The sequence below is a fragment of the Rhea americana genome, unplaced genomic scaffold, assembly GCF_003343005.1.
Source record: "Rhea americana isolate MKP2758 unplaced genomic scaffold, rheAme1 scaffold_289, whole genome shotgun sequence".
Taxonomy (NCBI): Eukaryota; Metazoa; Chordata; class Aves; order Rheiformes; family Rheidae; genus Rhea; species Rhea americana.
This window is the reverse complement of record NW_028186411.1, coordinates 504131-520167: the sequence shown is the minus strand read 5'-3', so window position 1 is coordinate 520167 and position 16037 is coordinate 504131. Positions and strand designations below refer to the sequence as shown.

The following is a 16037-nucleotide window of genomic DNA, read 5'->3' as shown; positions in this document are numbered from 1 at the left end:
TGCTCTCCAGCAGGTCAGCCCCCAGCCTGTACTGGTGCATGCGGTTATTTTTCCCTGGGTGCAGGACCCTGCACTTGCCCCTGTTGAACCTCATGAGGTTCCTCTCCACCCAACTCTCCAGCCTGTCCAGGTCTCATTTCCCTTCATATGCCAAGATTGCTGGGCTGAAGGATACTGATASATCCTCACATTCTAACATAGGGATAAAACCCTCTGGTGCAAACTCCACAGCTAGGCCACTGGCTCCAACTTTGCTTCCCAAGTGCTGTCACAGGCTCGACAGCTAATTCACAAACACAGGCTATTAGACAAGTGTCTCATGTAAAATAACAACTAGCAGCAATAAGTATCCTACCACAAAGCATTGGTGCAGCATGAAATGGATTTTCCTCAAGTTACTTTATTTTGCATCTTCTGCTATCTTCATTATATTTTAATTAAAGCGGCACTAAGAGAAAAATTAACCTAGGAACAACCTCATTAGCCTCCCAGGGAAGCAGCAGAGAGCACTGTTAATTCCAGCAGGGACTGGAGACAGCAGTAGTGTGAATCAACTCTGCTTCAATTCAGCACTTCACCAGAAAGTTTATCCCTTCAAGAAATTACTGCTAAATTAGAAATATTAAGAGACCGATCCCACTTGTGCTCTATCATGACTAGAAGTAGAGATGATATCAAGTGTTAAAGTCAGAACAAATGTGTACCAAGAGCCATACARAAAGACTTGGGCCAAGCACTAGGTCAAGGTACTCTCTGGATCATCACAAGTTATTTTATTTCTAATGTGTGTAATCTGTGGGTTCTGTTTCAAAGACCACTTTAATATTTGTCCAGCCACATGCACAGTCTATGCTGTGGATGAGATGGAAGGGAAATTTATCCCATCATCCCCTCCAATTCCCCATTGCACTGCTCAATTCTAATAGTGCCCTTATTTCAGTCTCCCTCCTGCTTCCGCTTTTGGACTGATTATCCAAGGATTAATTCTCAAGCACCAGTATTCCAAGTACCAGGTATTAGGATTAGTGAAGGCAAGACTTACATGCATTAACACATTTGTGCTTCTCACTTCTCCCATTTCCAAGATGGGATTTCCAGCGGGGAAAGGAAGGTGTTGCTGGGCAGGACAAGAGCAGAAGTTCACCCAGTGCATCATGCTGCTGCTCTTTGGCCACCAAGGTGTGCAACAGCAGCAGGAACATGTGGCACCAGCTTGGTTTTTGTGTTAGACCTGCCTCACAGGCAGGAATTAGGAATTAGTGTGAGCATCRAAACACCATGTGAGGTGCCCAACATCTCACCACCTCCATGTCAGGGAGAACTRCTGACTTGGTGTGGTCTTGTGTCCATAGCAGCATATAATACCTTTTTAAACACTACTAGGCTCTTACTTAGTATTAATAGCTTCCTGTAGCAGAGAGGTTCATAACCTAATTACATGCTGTGCAAGAGAGTAGTTGATTTGGGGTTTTATCATTCCTTTTCTTTGTTGTATGACATATGCAGAACCATGTTTCAGATTGTTCCCTAGATTTACTGTTCAGCTCTTTACCTTTATTCTCATTGACAAGATAACCAATCCCCCTTCTCTCAGCCAGTTGCATTAGCACATCACACTCAGCTGCATTTTTTAAAATCTAAGTTTTCTTATTTACCTATAGTTCTTTGAGATAGGATTAACCACATAGAACAGGCCAGTCAGCCACTTGCTCCCAACTTACAACCACCAATGGGCACAAAACCCCTCAGCACGCTGAAAAGAGCRGCAAGCAGCACACAGCCCAATATGGCTATGTGCTTGCCAGCGCCTATTACAGCGATAGCTAACCAGCTGCCTGCTATCCTTCATGCATGGCCTTCGAGCAGAGGCTCCTGCAAGCACAGCAGCACTGCTCAGCCTGAGAGCGCTCCATCTGTCTGTGCAGGAGTTTAGAAAAATACACACATGCACGTATGCACCAGCCATGGGACTCTGAAATCTTTAGCATTCAGCATGAACAAGAAAGGAGGGAGCATGTTAAACTCACGAAAGGAAGGGACAGGAGGAAGAAAAAAAAAATCAGATGCAGGGTAAGACTTTATATACTGTAACCCCCACTGATCCTGAATCATAGTGCTCTGTTCTGCTTAAAAAAAGATTAAAGCATGCTATGGTATACTCACAGACTGCTCCTAAAAGATTTAGTCATTTTGTGCTTGTGTTGCAGCCTTATCAGCAGACAGCCTCTGTTCACACCCCTCAACTGAGCTAAGTAAAACAGAACAAGATGACCAAAAAACCAGGCCTGGATTAAGACRCACAAAACCCATGTTTAAATCCAGCACAAAACTCCCATTTTTGTCTTGTTTTTGTGATGAGCGCCCAAGTCAGGAGGCTGTAGGGATATTTTGTCTGGTCCATGCAGCACAAGCTCAATGTTAGTGTGGAAGTGAGGCAACACTGCAAGCAAATGCAAAGCAGGGGCACACAAAACACCAGGAAGCCTCTTCAGATCTCAGAGATGGGAAGAATAAGGACTTTCCTAAGACTCATTTCTGTTACCAGGTCACAGCAACATCCAAAAAAGCTTCAAAGTTGAGAAATAAATTCAGAAGTGATAACACCACAGCAGTCAGAGCAGAGACACCTTGTTTTTTCTTGCTGCACTCCAATGAGGATTGTCAGTGCAGAGCCTTCTGGGCAAAATAAGCTCTTTATTTTTCTAGCACACAGTCATGCTACATGACTCTGAGAAAAGGTTTGAATGATATAAAGAGATACAYAGAGTGAAAGTCTCCTTGTGAAGAGAAACATGTCCAAACAAGAATAAACTTCATACAGAAAATTTAGGCCTCCCAGACTCCTCTGAGATGTTTTGTGCAACAAGACATGTCATTCTGACAAACTGCAAAGTAGAAAACCCTCTGCTTTTAGAATCAGGCCAGGCAAAAACAAAAATGAAAAATCTTGCTAATGCAGCAACAAAGTGACATTCTCCACCGCTGAACAAGTTCACTACTTCGGACATGCAGGCGCCTCAGCATCTCATATACCTTCTCTCTGGGACATCCAGACATGCTCCAGAGATGCCAGAATTTCAGAGCAGAGTGCTCTAGCACATGTCTGTTACATAAGCTAGGCCCATAAACAGGGAATAAAAGAATATCTGATGATTTATTTATGCGGCCCTAGGACAGTTTGCCACCTCAGCAGTAACTATGATGAGTTACATAAAAGAGCAGCAGTAGAACAGGAGCAGCATTTGTGTACAGACACGTGGCATGATGCAACCTGCTGTCTTCTCTTGGACTCTTTCATCGTTCTTCCCTAACCAGGCATCCTTTGTGATTTAAATTGGGATTTTTAAACCATTTTCACAGAACCTTACCACCCGTACAAGTGATGCAGAGCTGAAAGTTGAGTCACCAAGACAGGCTCTGCAGCCAGCAGGAAAGGGCAATGCTAGTTTTATGTAAGAGTATTACAGTCACTTCATGTTTTTCCATTTGCTGACTGCTCAACATAAATATACACATTTGGGGCTGTTTCTACCATATCTGCATTACAAGACTGTAGTGCCAAATAGTGAAGAGCATCTTTATTACTCAAAAAGAAACCAATATCTTGGGAACAAAATCTAACACTAACGAGAAGATGCCATGAACAAATAAATGTCAGGGTATCAGGAATGGTCACACACTTCTACAGTTTCCCCTGGTTATATCAAGGACTTAAGGATTCAAGACATTCATTCACATTTTTCTTCAAGAAAACAAAAATATTCAGTGGAAGAACTTCAGCTGTACTGCTGCTCTTGCACACTTATGAGAGCAATGGCCTACCAGAAAAAAAGGCACTTGGGGAGAAAAATCTAATGATTACAAAAGCAGCAAACTCCCAGATTCATACCCTTCCTCTGGCAGGGGTTTGTCTCAGTCTCCTTTTCTCAAAGCATCTTGATAATACTGACCCAGAGCAATTAGAAACAGTTATGTCTATGCCAGTATACCTCAACTGCTAGCAGAGAAATGCTTGAACAGCACTGCATTACAGAAGCTTACCTGGCTTAGAGGCCTCATGACTGCTCTGTCGTTACTCCTCCCTACTTGTTATGGAAAATTGGAATTTCATTGAAACTGTTTTCTGCAAAGATGCTTCTCTTTCTTAAAAAGAGAACTGAAAAATGGAGCAATTTAACTTGGACATCCTATTGCAGGGCCTGCAGGAGCTACAGTCAAATCACTTCACGGTGATTCTCTCCTCTGTGGTCTTTGCCTTTAGCCACAACTCTCACACCCGCCATTTGTTTAATGCAAACTTGTCTACAACATTAGAGCCACAATACATCCTATGAGGATCTTCTCTTCCCCAGAAGTAAATTAATTTCTTTGCCTCTCCATGCTTCAAACATTTAGCACCCTCATTACTTTGACATATATTGAAATCTGGTTCATATTATTGTTTAGACATGTACCAGTATGAAAGACTCAACCCACCTTCTATGGGACAAAACACTGCAAGAAAGATGGGACGCTTTCTGAGTTTCCACCAAAAAAAAGGGGATGAAAGGAATCAGACACTGAATCTGCTAGAGGAAGGAAGATGCTTCAAGTCCATCCCAAGGGTGGATCTGAGAGGATTTATTCTTCTACAAGACCTGCCCTCAGGTATCACAGCCTCTGCACAACCAAGTAATTGCTGAGAAGTCATGTCACAGCATTAATGTTGTAGAGAAAGGTCATCTTATGAAATCTTCTAYGTGCCTTTGAAAAGATCTTTTCAAAGTAGGGAAGCAACAGGGCAGAGAAGGAAAGCCTGTCTCCTTGCAGGACTGTGCCTCCAGATTCTGCAAAGCAGCCTGCAAAGCAGAAAACCTGATGAGGTTCCTTCCACTGCATGCAGGCAGTGGCATAAGTCACCAACATATCCAGGAAAGCAGAGGATGTTCTCCCAGTCCTTTTCTTTGTCAAATACTTTAGATGCCTCAATCTAAACAACATGCAAACATTGCTCAATCACTTCGCAGTGTTAAGTACAACAGTGAAAGGTTACCCAGGAATTTAGCACAAAAGTATAACCTCTCTGAAAAAGGGAAAACATACTGCAATTAGAGTTATCTCAGGGTGCCAGGCAGAGAGGAAAGGTTGTCCAGTTCCCCACACATGGAAAATATTCCCGTTATCAGTCTTCACTACCAGTCTTCTCATACCATCCCAGCTCTGTAATAACATCAGCAGTTGTTCCTAGAGCTTCAAAATAATGACAAAAATGAATCAGAGCTTATTAGATTATCARGACTAAACAAAACCCCCTTTCCACAGGTTTACTGGACTCTCAGCCTCACAGACACTTTAATTTCCTGTTCCTCTTCCTTGAATTCCGCACTTTCATTCAGCCCATCTCCTTCCTATTGACACTTCAGCACCCTTGCACAGGGCCACAATATTGCTGCAGGGAACAAGCCAGGCTATCAGGCAGATTAGCTGCTCTGCAAAAGCAGCCTGTGCTTTTGATTTTAATCATGTAAAGGAAATGGCTCTCCTTGCTTGCTCAGAGCTAGCACCCAARTGAGGTGCATGTGGTAAGAGCAGTCCCTGGGCAAGGCCAAACAGACAAGGCTGAGAAAGGCATTCATCCGACTTATTAAAAAGAGGACTTTGCACTAAAGTTAGCACAGGAAAAATGAGACCGACCAGCCCCTTTCCACTGCCCGAAACAGGCCAGCAAAATCTGCCACTCAAGGGCACTGAAGAGATTATTCATAGAATGAGTAAGGTTGGAAGGGAYCTCTGGAGATCATCTAGTCCAACCTCCCTGCTCAAGCAGGGTCACCTAGAGCATGTCAGACAGGGTTGCATCCAGGCAGGCCTTGAAGATCTCCAGAGAAGGAGACTCCACGACCTCTCTGGGCAACCTGTGCCAGGGCTCCGTCACTCTCACAGGGAAGAAATTCCCCCTCACGTTCAGGCAGAACTTCCTGTGCTTCAATTTCTGCCCATTGCCTCTTGTTCTGTCACACGGGACAACTGAAAAGAGTTTGTCCCCGTCCCCTTGACACCCTCCCTTCAGGTACTTGTACACATTGATAAGATTCCCCCCTCAGTCTTCTCTTCCCCAGGCTGAAGAGGCCCAGCTCTCGCAGCCGTTCCTCAGAGGGCAGGTGCTCCAGCCCAATGCAAGGATCAGCTTTTCAGTCATATCWGTATTCTACTTTGCAGCTTTGCTGAGCCAGTGACATCTAGTTACCCAAAGACAACCTCCCTCCCCAGCCCAATTGCAATCTACATCTTGGCCAATAATGAATTCTTGAGGCTTTCTCCGAAATTCATTATTTGCCCCCCTAAGATTTAGTGGTAGTGTTAGTTATACATGATGGCTGAAAGGCACAGACTAATCTAAACTTGCCTATCCCTCCTCTAATCCACCCCATTCAGTTTGACTTAAAAGCTTCCACCTCAAAAGAGTCCATATCTACAAATGAGAAAATGAAAAATCATGCATTAGGACTTGAACAAAGTCTTGTTCTGTCACTTATTTACAAGATTTAATTCCTTCTTATTTAAGCCACAAAGGCTCACTGACTGCCCTGGGAAAACAACATTGGCATAAAAATATGTACAAAACTGCCTCACAGGCACCTTCAAACAATTGCCCTAATGAAATTACTGCAGTCCAAATTAGATTAGGTCACAGCAACGGCCAAACACAGATAGCTATAATGAGAAATAAAAGGCCAAAACTGGAATGACAGTTTAGATAAAGATAAGGAAGAAATGGCCCACAGGGACTCTTAAACCACCATTGCAGAGCAAAGTGAGATGAAGAGATGCCAGTCCTACCAGCAGGCAGACAGCACAGCGTGCCTACCTCCAGGCATGCTGTCTGCCACGGCTGGACGCGCGGCCTCGTCGTGGCTGCCGTCAGTGGCTAGTGGATGAGGTTGCGTCTTGTGGCGGGCAGCTGGTAAGAGATAAGCAAGATCTGGTACATAGATATCATTTGCATATGCCTTGTTTACAAGGTTTGCCCTTTTCTTTAGGGCTTCACAAATTAAACAATTAGCTGTAACTAATATAGCTAAAAACTTTAGCTATATTGCATCCTAAAAGCAGCTACAAGATTTGTGCAGCCTCCTTGATGTGAGCTCCAATGAAAGTCTTGCTATCACATTGTTTTATATAGATTGATAATTCTTAACTTTCCCCGACATTCAGTAAATCCCTACATTTGCTAGGGAACTAAAATATTTATTTTCCCTGAGTGACTCATAGGGCCAACTTAACCTTTTAAAATGGTGAAAACTCTTCACATTTTAGTTTTGCCATTTCAAGTCCAAGCCAGACCCTAGAGCCTGACAACCAGGAAGGCTTGGCACAAATACTTCAAAAATACAATGATAACCACAGCAAACATCAAGGGCAGATGCAGGGCAAAGCTTTACTGGGAACAGCTTAGTTTGGGCAGCAGAATTTTGGAAGCAAAGCCAATAAAGACAGTCCAGTAAGGAAGGATTCCCCTTGTTTCAGTACAGGCAAAGTAGAAAATTAGTGTGCAAAAAGCACAAGGAACTAAAAGCAAGGAGACTTCCACCCTGATATGTTACTCTGGACCACATCAGATTAGATTTCTTTAGTCTAGAAAAGAAGAGGGAAAATATTCAAGACATCTATAAGATCATAAATTGCTTGAAGGTAAATAAGCAGTGATCACATATCTGGAGACTGTCTGATTGCTAAACCAGAAGTCCTGGAAGCTAAAGGCTTACAGGGACAGGATCACTTGTACTTGCACTATTTGTTAAACACCCCCGTATCCATAGCTGGAGACAAAGTGCTGCACAAGGCATCTCCACCCATGCTCCCTAAAGCAGGATACACCTCCTGTTGCATGTCAGTGGCAGCTGACAAAACCTACATAAATCCAAAGCTCATTTGGGTAAAGCCCTGCCACTCGCTGACTTTAACTCTTCAGGTCTCCCAGGAAGGTGKCTCATTTATGAGTAAGGAGTCTGAAGTATTTGAGAAGTTTCAGCACACGCCTCAAATTCCTCTTTGCTTCCCTGCACCAGGCTCATGTTCTCCACCACCCTCTGACCCAGGGCATGAAAGCAACCTGCACCCATCTGCTGAGGAAGCATCTAGGGGCAGCCACCAGTTCATGCAAGAGCATGAGCTCAGAGCTAGGCACTTTCACAAAACACATTTCAGAGCAGGTAATCCAAAAGGAAGACAAGCTGCAGTTTAGCTTTTCCTCTCCCAACTAGAAAGGAGCCCCTTCTGTCCCCAGGGGCATTTCCCATCCAGTTAATCCAGGTTACTTGGCTGGAAGACAACTMCAGGAAGGTGATCTGAGTGCAGGATTTAGCTTTGAGTAAGCACATTCAGTCTTGAATGTTTGACTCATTTGTTTGCCTCAATTAAGAAAAAAATAGGAAACCCTTGGTATATCACACACTCCTCATATACAGGCCAGCATCTTTGCAGAATAGCTATTTCAGAAAAATAGAAGGAAAAATACTATCCCTGGAAATCTAGTTCAGACCACAGATTTAATCATTTTGTCATCAGATTTCACTTGAAATATTTCCTAGGTAATAAACTGGAAGYCTGCAGTTACACATATCTTTAGCCACTCTGCTGTGGGGTTTTTGGCTGGTTAGCCTGGTAGGGAGGGCAGTGTTATCAGGATGCAGCATTTAATACTACAAAGCAAGTAAGTTTTGCTAGTTGAAGATGTATTGACGCAATACACAAAACATTTAGTCCTGCAAGGAGCTGAGCAGCCAGCTCCCTGAGAAGTCAGAGAAAATGGTTACTCAGCCACTAACACTGCCAACACTAACATCATCCTCCACAGATACTCAGTGTGTTAGCATTTATTGACAAAAGGTGACTCATTAAGCAATGACCRTTGCTTACGGGTCAGGCCCACTCCTAAAACTGCCACAGGCATAAGCCAGCAGCTCCCAGTTCTGCAGTTACCATGCAGCAGTTCTCAGGACAACGCTTCCACATCCAATTACAAATCTGACAGACAATTTCTCAGCTCTGCCACTAGGGAGGAAACAAAACCCCCACCAACGTTTCTACTAATCTGCAGTTTATGGAGGGCTTAAAGTTTGATAGGAGCATCCCAAATTGGAAATCAATTTATTCCAATTCTTCCTTTACATAGAAGGGTGGGCAAGAGTTTAATTGGCCTACAAGCTCAGTTAAAAGTAACAAATAAAATCACATCTCTCGAAAATCACCTTAAATATACAAATTCCAACTTTTGTATTTTGCCAGTGCTTAAGGATTCAAGAATAATATCTAAAACATGCAGTACACTCCTTGTCCTGTTCAATGGCTTATTACTAAGATAGGTGGATACAACCTAAATTGCATATGAAGTCTAATGACAGTCAACTTATGAAATCCTCCTTAAGGAAAAAAATATGCAATAAGTAGAAGAAAATTCACTCTGAGCAGAAGGAGATGCAACTCCAAATAGGCCAACACAAGACCTGAGATGCCAGCACCCATCAAACGAGCTGAGCTGTTCATTTGCTTCCCAGCATCACTGGCAGGCAAACTCCCAAACTCTCCTTTAAGCTCAGAGCTGCAGAATCTGGGCAGACACCCTCTGTGTGCAATGAAAGTCCTTGTCCTGGCTAATGATGCATTTCCTCAGTACTTGATTTTTTAAGTATTAATGGTTTAGTAAAGACTGTTCACAGCCACAGAAGATACCTGAGAAATAGAAGCTTAAAAGGCAAGTATCAGTAATGTAACAGATACAGTGCTCTAATTCTCCTTGAAATGGAATTAGTTTTCTTCATCAGTTTAAAAACACACCTGCTTTTTCTTTTCCAGGACTTATTTTTGCCTGGATGTGTTATGTAACCCACTCCTGAAAAATTCACAAAAGATGAAGACTTCTAGCAACTCGTTAAGGCTGCGGTGCTGAAGGCTTTATTTTTGATGTCGTGGGGTTTTCCTGTACTGCTTTATGTAATATAGCAGATTTCCACTTTGTTATTTCATTCAATATTTAACACAACTGCACCACAGAGATGCTTGGCAAGTTAACCCAGCAAAACTCGGAGCCCACCTAGGGCCCTGGCTGTGACTTTAGAGAGCTGTATGAATTCAAGCCCATCAAGACTGTCCCACTTGATCACAAAAATCTCTAGGAAACATTAGGATCTGAAACATTTCACCACTTTTTCTTGAGAAAATTCCAATATTAAGAAAAGTCTAGTATTTTGATCATAGTGCACTTGATTAGAATTATTCAAAGACATACTCTCACTTGAAAATAGATGCTTCATTGCTTCTGATAAGCTAAACAAGTCACCTGTCTTGACAAGCAAGTGGATGTTTATACCACTATCAGGGATAAATACAGTTAAAACTGAACTTTTGGAGACGCTCATGATCACGTCTGCATCCAGAAACAGCCAACCGGAATAACCAAGTTGTAAAGACCCCTCATTCTCAAGCAAAATCCAATCCCAGTATAGCCRTAACAACAGACAAATGTGGGAAGTTACTAGCTCTTTTAGTTACACACATTCAAGCCTGGGAGCATCAGAAACCAGTCACATTGCTCACTAGAGGGCAGCAGGAAACAAGCTAAAAAACTGAAAAAAAAAAATCAGTTGTTCTCAAAATAGGAGRCACCACCTTCAGCAAGGCCAAGGCAGTTATACACAGGTCATGTGCCTTAAAAAAGGCTGGTTTCCAACAGTGCTTGGGAGCACAGTTCAAACAGAAGTGGGTGTGCAAGTGAGCGCAGGTTAACTCCCTGCAATATGAAGACGCTTGTTGTAACAGCACAATGCACCCTTTCCTACAGCACCCTCCCCATCATCCCCACAAGAGACCAAAGAGTAAGATATTCCTTGGGTAACTTTTTTTTTTTTTTTTTAAAGCAGACTGCAGCAAAAGTTTCTGCACATCATCATGACAGCCAGGAATGCAAGAAGTTCTAGTTCAGTTTTGACTCAGGCTAAAAATGAATTAAAAGATCATATGTATTTTGGATGTGGAAAGTTTATATAGATCTTTTACATCAGGCTTTATATAAAGGTCTATAGCTTTCAGGTTTTATCTTCAACATGGCCAGAAAAAACATTTTGGAAATTCTTCCACTCAACATCAGAGCAGCAGCTCAGGCAGCCAAGCTATAATCTCCACAGTGTCCCGAATAACGAACAATTCATGCTGAAGTTGCCTCCAAGCATCTGTCAAGTGTTTGCGCACGAAGGCCACTGCTGACCTTAGAAGTACAGCCTGCTCCTTTCAGTTCCAGCTTCTCCATCAGCACACATGCACGACTCCCATACAGGAAAAGTGCAGGCTGTGCCAGACAACTTTGGTAAACAACTCAGATCTGTAAGAGACATTGAGCAACTCTGACAGGCAAGTAAACACAGTAAACAGCAGAGAGCACGTGAGGACAAGTCAAGCACATGTAGCAATGTAATGTGACTCTTCAGTTGCTAATAAAAGACATGTGAATTCACTGGGTATCTACAGTGGTTTCCCAGAAAAATCACAGCTGCCCACAGAACTGAGGGCTGTGTCAACCAGTTGCCTGCCTAGTTTGACCAAAAACCCAGAAAGCAAACAGAAGAGTTCGAAAATCGTGGCTGGCTTTTTTTTTTTTTTTTTTAAAAAATGAATGGGAGGAGTATAAGGAAAAATAGAGCCATACTGAAAAGCTCAGTGATCCCATTTAATTTTATTATTCTACTGCTGCCAAACTTCACTGTGACATTGAGCTAGAAGTACACATGTCCAGAGCTGTTACAGGAGCAGAACATTCACTCCCACACAAATCCTAAAACCACTCATTCATATGTAACTTAGGTATTTAACAGTATTTCCACAGAACCACTGTGGCCTAGGGATGCCCTCTTTCACAAGGCCCTGTTTTCATGGCTAATGGATATTATCTCGTGCTGTTATGAGTGATGTAGCCTCTCTAGACTAATAAGATCTATTACTAGTGACTCAGGCACCAGGACTACCTACATACTCATTCCAGCTCCTGAGGGTGGAACAGCATGGTATTTTAGTCAGTCCCAGTCTAATGCACGCAACTTTGTGTCTGCTTCTCTGTTAAGGATGCTGTCATGATCCTAGAGACCTAATCACCTTTTGGAAGGGCCTTTAAGTCAGTGAAGAGATTCCTCACCCATCACAAACAGGAAAAGGAAACAACTTTCTGGCAATCTTCTGGCCTTCGTTCTGTGTGTKACAAGCTATAGACACTCCTACCCTTAATTTACTTTGTGTCACACTAGCAGCTTACAACATCTCATGAGAAAGTAAACAAGCAAAGTACCTTCCTTATCAACAAGGCTCATTTGATAGGATTCTTTGCCTGTGTCAGGTTTTCTTGGACAAGCAAATTCTGTTTTTTAAGCAAATTCTGTTTTTTAAGCAAATTCTGTTTTTTTAAAAAAGTCTTGCCTTTACTATAATGGCCAATCTTATTGAATTAGAAAGCTGAAATTGCTTTATGGCCTTAGGAAAAAGCTTAAGTGAATAAGCATTTTCTCTTCATAACCAACAAGCAAACCAATATAACCAAGACGTTCAGAGCATAAACTGGGTCCAGCGTGATACTTGATTTTCTCCTTAGCACAAATGCAGGGCAAGAACACAGGACCAGCCTCCATGTGTACCTCTGTACTGAGCTCCAGTTACATATTCCACATATGTACAGCAAACAGTTCACCTGATACTCTAGTTTCATGTGGACTTAGGGCTGCAGGTCTTTGTTTCCATATGTATCACCATAGCTATGTCTCAAACCAGTCTTGGGACTGCTGAATGCTTATACAGTTCCTCTGTGTATCCAGTTTGTCACTGCAATCAAGTCCASGCACCCCGAGCCTCGCTAAAGGGTGCTGGAGCAATAGGGCAGTCTTATGCACATTGCAGGAGTGTCTTACAGCTCCCAAAATTTCTTCATACCTGTGACAGACTGAAATCTGAGTAAATGCCTTCCAGCCTGCCACACTGTTAGGGGAACCACCCAAATCCTCTGCTCCCAGGGCAGAAAGAAAGGTTTGATCATGACATTCTTTGTAGGGGGTGGTCACCACTAACTCAAAAATAAAGCAAAAACTTCAAACATGATCCACATTAGAGAAACACTGTTGTTTAAGCTAGTGGATATAAGTTACTGATGAGGCAGATCTTTCAAGACATACAGCTTCCTGGTCTGCATTTTCAWTAGAAAAAACAAAGCAAGAATTGCTTTTAGGACTGCCAAGCCATCACAAGTGTTGTCAGTGAAATTCCACCTGCTCAGCCTGCAGAAGTCTCTTCCTTGCCTTCACAAGTCATCTCCAGAAAAGTATCTACATATTTGCTTATCAAATTTCTCCTTGATACTAAATACAAATTGCTACAATCCATCTCAGCCCTCAGTCCAACAAGTAAGAACATAGAGCAAGAAATGGTACCGGGCCAGTGCATTCTGATTTAACATTAGAGACACAACAAGTGTCCCTCACATTGCCAAAGCATCAGTGCAGCCAAGCCTACTGATGTTAGTAGCAAGAAGCACAACAGCCAGAGAGCAAGGAATGAAGGCCTGTTGGAAAGACCTGGAGTAGAGTACTGCATGAGTACCTACTTTGTTTCCAAAGAAACAATTTTTCATCAAAATCAGACAGCTTTAAGTCTAATTATCTCCAGGCTCTTTTACAAAAGTTCCTAGTTCATTGCAGAAGGGGGATTTTTCTCCTCTAATAAAAGTCACTAAAAATCCTGTGTTCCACTAAAAATCAAGTTTTCAACCATCTTTRGACCTCAACTCAATGCTAATGCCCAAGCTGAAGAGTAAATCAGATATCCAATCATTTGCTCTGTGATAAGAAAATTTGGAAGTCTGTCACCCACTGACAGTGGYGACCTAATGACATTTTTCAAAGTGTTAAATGGATTAACTTGCCTCGATTAACATCTGCCCAAAGGCACTCAGAATTAGTGACAAACTGCATGAATAGATTTTTTCCTTAGAAAATGGACACTGCCCTTGGTCACTCAAGATGCAGAAACAAAAGACTGTTACCTGTGGGTGGAGAGGGAAGAGTAACCACAGAAGAACAAGGGTCCTCACTGTTTTCCATGCTGCATGGAGGTATAAAGTTTTCTGCCAGGTCACAAGCAGAGGGTAGGTCCAACATGCTGCTTTCCTCCAAATAAGGACTTGGTGAGGTCTCTTTTCTTTCCATGGTCCCACTGCAGCAGAGAAATGTGACTGAGCTGGGCTTTTAAAGCATGAAAATCTAAGCAGAAATCAACCCAAGCCCACACTGCATTTCTGTACTGTTTTGTGAGCTAAGAGAAGCTGTTTAAGCATACTTAATAAAAAAAAAAGTAAAAATGGAAGAACAAGTTTAAAGATGCTAAATATTTAGGGAAAATATGATAATATAACCCAGAAATAACCACCCTCAACCCTTCATAAGATCCCTAGGAGTCCACATCAGATTTGGCTTCCCACAGACTCAGGCTCCAGCACTAGAGAGCTACTGGGTATATGAACACCAGCATATATTATGCACATGTTTTTACAAAGAGGCATGTCCTTGTGGGTCCACAATCTTCACACCAAGGGCCACAGTGTATGGACAAGCATTTCAGAGAGAATTAGACTAAGGTGTTCCTGTCCAGCAGCTCCAAGCAGAGCCATGCAGGCGAGGCAGAAGAGTGAAAGGTAGAGACATGGTGGAGAAAGAAGGTGACAAATGGAGAGGAAAAGAGGAATTATCAGTAAAGCAGGATTAGCACTGACCTAGTAGGTCCAGCGAGGACCTATGCAGATCTCAAGGAGGGAGCCCTGCAAGAAAGACCCAAAACCTCACCCACTTCACCCCTCAAGCAACACCAAATAGGAGAAAGCAGCCCAAACTGCAAGGCTTTGTGCCAGAAGGACTTTCAGGCAGGAGCTTCTTAAATACCCACTGAGCACTGACACTCAAGCAGGAAGATTAGACTGAGCTGGGTAAATTTAAGCCTAAACTGATTTTCTCCCCACTTCCCCCCACCCCCTCAAGTAACAGAGGATTCTTTTAATGAAGAGAGTCACTGAAAAAGACCAAGAGTTATTCTCATGAAATGTGAATTCAGTTCCTAGCCTTTGCAGAGACTCCAGGAGGTCTTGGGCAAGTTTCTTCATTCATCTGTTTTGTCTACTTGTGTGCAATAAACAAAGTGAAGATTGTGTCTAGCAGCACCAGCTGCATCCTTGTGCTATTTTGAAGAACGATAGCACAGAGAAACCAGATCTGGTGCTCAGGCAATGACTTGGCACTCCACAGACTCTCATTTAGAGAAGAGGCAAGGAAATAAAAGGAAGAGAGCAGCACTATCTCAGGGGAAGGGAGGAGTAGTAAAGAGAGTGAGGACAGTTACGGCCATCGGGGCCAAAGGAAACCCTAGGGGTGATGAGCATGTAAAATTGAAGTGAATACCCCCATGTAGATTTTATTTTTTAAAAAAACTATCATTCTTTAGGTTCTTCTGTCATGAAGAAATCATAGCTTAGAGGCATCTCTCCACAGATTGGCCCACTTGTTAACACACACAAAGATGTTGACTAGGATAGTAGAGGAGACCAGCTGCCTTGGGCAGGGGACAAGCAGGGTCAGCACACTTAAGGAAAGTTTTCCCTTTGGATCAGCACCCTCAGCCCTACCTGGGAACAGCTCCTCGTCACTGTCCTTGTCTCCTTCCTTGGTGGCTCACCTGAAACGAAATAAATGACTCTATCACAYGATGGCCATTAACCAGCAGGGACCCTTTGGAGTCACCTTGGCTCAGCAGCGCTGCAAGCCAGGAGGGAGCCAGGCTGGTGAAGCAAGAGCCCCCCTGCGAGAAAAGGCTTCTTTAAAAGGAAAAAAAAGAAGAAAAAAAAGAGGTGAGAGAAGGAAATGCCTCCAGTCCTTGCAATGTCCATGCCATCCGGGGAGGTGGACTCGCATTTCCTGTATGCCAGCAGAGTGAGCTCTGGAACGGGAAGCAGAAAAAACACCTCCTGTTCCCCCCCATCC

At 42.9% G+C, this 16037-nt stretch overlaps 1 protein-coding gene across 1 annotated transcript in view; it reads right to left on the bottom strand.

The window, feature by feature from the left end:
• SHLD1 (shieldin complex subunit 1) overlaps nucleotides 1-16037 on the bottom strand; it is a 54846-nt gene that overhangs the window by 18141 nt on the left and 20668 nt on the right. Inside the window, exons 4-5 of the mRNA XM_085308976.1 lie at nucleotides 15683-15732; nucleotides 14054-14223 (exon numbers count right to left, since the gene is read on the bottom strand). Of these exons, the coding sequence (XP_085165102.1) occupies nucleotides 14054-14216 (163 nt within the window). The 5' untranslated portion in view covers nucleotides 14217-14223; nucleotides 15683-15732. The remainder of the gene's footprint in view (nucleotides 1-14053; nucleotides 14224-15682; nucleotides 15733-16037) is intronic.